This window comes from Henckelia pumila, chromosome 3, assembly GCF_033568475.1.
Source record: "Henckelia pumila isolate YLH828 chromosome 3, ASM3356847v2, whole genome shotgun sequence".
Taxonomy (NCBI): Eukaryota; Viridiplantae; Streptophyta; class Magnoliopsida; order Lamiales; family Gesneriaceae; genus Henckelia; species Henckelia pumila.
This window is the reverse complement of record NC_133122.1, coordinates 163798682-163801810: the sequence shown is the minus strand read 5'-3', so window position 1 is coordinate 163801810 and position 3129 is coordinate 163798682. Positions and strand designations below refer to the sequence as shown.

The following is a 3129-nucleotide window of genomic DNA, read 5'->3' as shown; positions in this document are numbered from 1 at the left end:
ATGAATAATCGTGGCTGGTTGTTTCGTTTGGATTACACACATATTCTTCTTACAATTTATTTTATTTCTAAAGAATAACATTGTACTTTATTTGAATAAATCAGAGAACTCATTAGTCGGGAATATCAATATGATATTATAATATGAGTAAAATTCATTTTGATACACGAACTATTGATAAAATATCAAATTGGTACATGAACTATTGAAAATTGTTTAATTGATACATAATCAACTTATAAAGACAATTATACCCTTTACTTACATTATTTTAAAGCCTAATATTTTTTTAAAATTAAAATTGATACACATTTTATTATTCAAAATCATTTTATTAATACAATTATAAGCATAAATTTATATTTATTTAAATTTTAGATTATAAACAAAGGATCGTACTTATTGTACGAAATATTATAAATATTAATTAATATAAACATGCATATACACACATATATATAACAATTGATAAATTATATATTCAAAAATAATATATATTACAAATATATAATAAAAGATATTGTTTTTTTATCTATGTTATAATATTATTATTTATATAAATGAAAATAAAAATGATATATATGTTTGTGTCTTTTCATTTATGATCTACAAATTTTATATTGAATACTTTTTTCGTATACATGATATATAATCTTCTTTTTATAGTATAGTAATTAGTAAATATGAATTTATATTTACAATTATAATTAATATAATAATTTAAAAGACAAAAATATGTATGTAGTTCAATTAATAAATTTAATAACAATATTCAACTTAAAAAGCAATTTAAGTAATTGGAAAAATTAACTTTTGAGTTTGATCATATATCAATTAAACCATTTTCAATAGTTCATTTACCAATTTGACATTTTATCTATAGTTCATGTACCAAAATAATTTTTACTCATTATAATATTTATAACCTTCTTTTAGATACCAATAATAAATTAATTATTAAACGTTGAAGATGAAATTTTCATGACCCTTTGATTTAAATAGATAGACATTCATATATTCTGAAGCCAAGATTTGTATTTTCAAATACATACGAGTGGCTTTAAATACACGCTTAAACTGAGTATTATTTGTATTTAAAAGGAAATTAAAGTGGAATCCTAGTTGGTTAAGGAAATTAAAGTGGAATCCTAGTTGGTTTACACAAACTCAATATCCCTCCCCCCAAATATATACCCCCAACCCCCGCTTACGAAGTCTCCATTACGTTTTCACGAAACATAAATCTTCACCCTATTCCTCTTCTCTTTGTCATGGCCGGAATCGTGGTGGTTTTCGACTTTGACAAGACGATCATAGAGCCCGACAGCGACAATTGGGTGGTGGACGAACATGGCGCCACCGATTTGTTCAATAAGCTTCTCCCCACAATGCCTTGGAACTCACTCATGGTACGTGTATCGATCTTTCAACGGTAAGTAATATCAATATATTTGTTTCTTTAATTTGTTTTACGATGCTGCAGGATAGGATGATGTTAGAACTCCATCAGCGAGGATTTTCCATTGAAGAGATCAAACTAGTGCTGAGGACGGTTCCGATACATCCTCGCATAGTCCCGGCAATCAAAACGGCCCATGCTTTAGGGTACGTATAATACATCTACATATATAATATATATATATCGAATTGGGTGGTCAAGATTTTGGAGTTTTGATTTATGTTTTCATAAATTTTTAGGTGTGATCTGAGGATAGTGAGCGATGCCAACACCTTCTTCATTGAGACGATTCTTGATCACCTGGGAATAAAAGATTGCTTCTCCGAGATCAACACGAACCCGAGCTACCAGGACGATGAAGGGAGGTTGAGGATCTCTCCTTACGTTGATTTCAAGTCGTCTCCTCATGGATGCATCAATCCTTGCCCTCCAAACATGTGCAAGGTATGTATATATATAATAAAATCTTGAGTACTGTTTTTTTTTAATTATTGTTAATTATTTGAGCGTGTACTGATCTTGCGTTTGTTTAATTAATGAAAGGGTATGATTGTGGAAAGGATCAAATGCTCTGTAGTCAAAGAAGGGAAGAAGAGGATGATATATCTTGGCGACGGTTTAGGCGATTTCTGCCCGAGTTTGCAGCTGGAGGAAGGAGACTTCATGATGCCAAGAAAGAACTTCCCAGCGTGGAATTTGTTACGCGAAAATCTGGGACGCATCAGAGCAGAAATCCATGAATGGATGGATGGAGCAGAGCTGGAAAGCATTCTACTACAACTTATAGAAAAAATCAGGATTCAAGAAAGCGCGGTTCAATCGGCTTTGATGGTGGATTGTAAGTTCAGCAGCATTCCAATGGCAGCACATGAGAGCAGTCCCCATGTCCTTCGAGTCCATCAATTACAGATATGAGTGAATAATTTGGTTGTTGATTAAACAGCAGCTGGCCGTTTCGCCTTTTTCGCGTGTATGTAGAATGTTTTAAGATGTGTTTTGTGTTTTGAAAGCATCAGATAATTAGGAGACTAAATGTGAAATATAGACAAAATTTCTGAATTACGTTCGCATAAACATGGAGCCACCTAACAAGCTAAGTATTTTGATCAGTATTTAGAAAACAAATTTAATGTTACAACTTGTACAGAACAACGTTGCATTAACTAAATATTTTGGACAAATTGATATCTTTGCATTACACTGAAGAGTGATGTTGCATGCCCAATAATCTGAGCCATGGATTCGATCATGTAAAGGCGAACAAATAATTAGATATATGATCTCTCATAAACAAGTAAGTACCTAGCTTCTTCATGTTAATTCTTTTACCAGTCCAGTAATCCCCTTGGAGGCTGCTAACTGTTGCAAAAATAACATCAAGATCTTGAGTACGTAGCATATATAAATTCAATAGTTAGTTACCTTAATTTGTGAAGAAAATCTTTGAAATTCCCAAGCAGGATATATATTTGAGAGTGGATCGAGCGAGAGCTCATCATATTATTATTTTCATCTGTTTGTAGCAGTGGAAAAAAAACATATGCATGTTGAAACCAAATTAAACGATATTTTATCTAATAATGTCTTTGAAGTTATGTTTAATCAACCATCTTTCATATCAAGATTAATCAACATGAAACATCTATGTCATATATATTTTAATAAAATAC

At 31.0% G+C, this 3129-nt stretch overlaps 1 protein-coding gene across 1 annotated transcript; it reads left to right on the top strand.

The window, feature by feature from the left end:
• The first annotated feature begins 1221 nt into the window (after positions 1-1221).
• LOC140891793 (inorganic pyrophosphatase 1-like) lies at positions 1222-2543 on the top strand. Its single transcript, XM_073300442.1, has 4 exons — positions 1222-1409; positions 1484-1605; positions 1699-1903; positions 2003-2543. The coding sequence occupies exons 1-4, from the start codon at positions 1272-1274 to the stop codon at positions 2372-2374; spliced, it is 837 nt and encodes a 278-aa protein (XP_073156543.1). The 5' UTR covers positions 1222-1271; the 3' UTR covers positions 2375-2543.
• Positions 2544-3129: the final 586 nt, after the last annotated feature.

What these genes read in the sequence shown, in the direction of transcription:
- LOC140891793 (XM_073300442.1), top strand. Translation starts at nt 1,272, where the DNA reads ATGGCCGGAATCGTGGTGGTTTTCGACTTTGACAAGACGATCATAGAG. An exon ending in AAAACGGCCCATGCTTTAGG is followed by an intron (nt 1,606 to 1,698) that starts GTACGTATAATA and finishes ATAAATTTTTAG; the next exon opens with GTGTGATCTGAGGATAGTGA. An exon ending in GCCCTCCAAACATGTGCAAG is followed by an intron (nt 1,904 to 2,002) that starts GTATGTATATAT and finishes AATTAATGAAAG; the next exon opens with GGTATGATTGTGGAAAGGAT.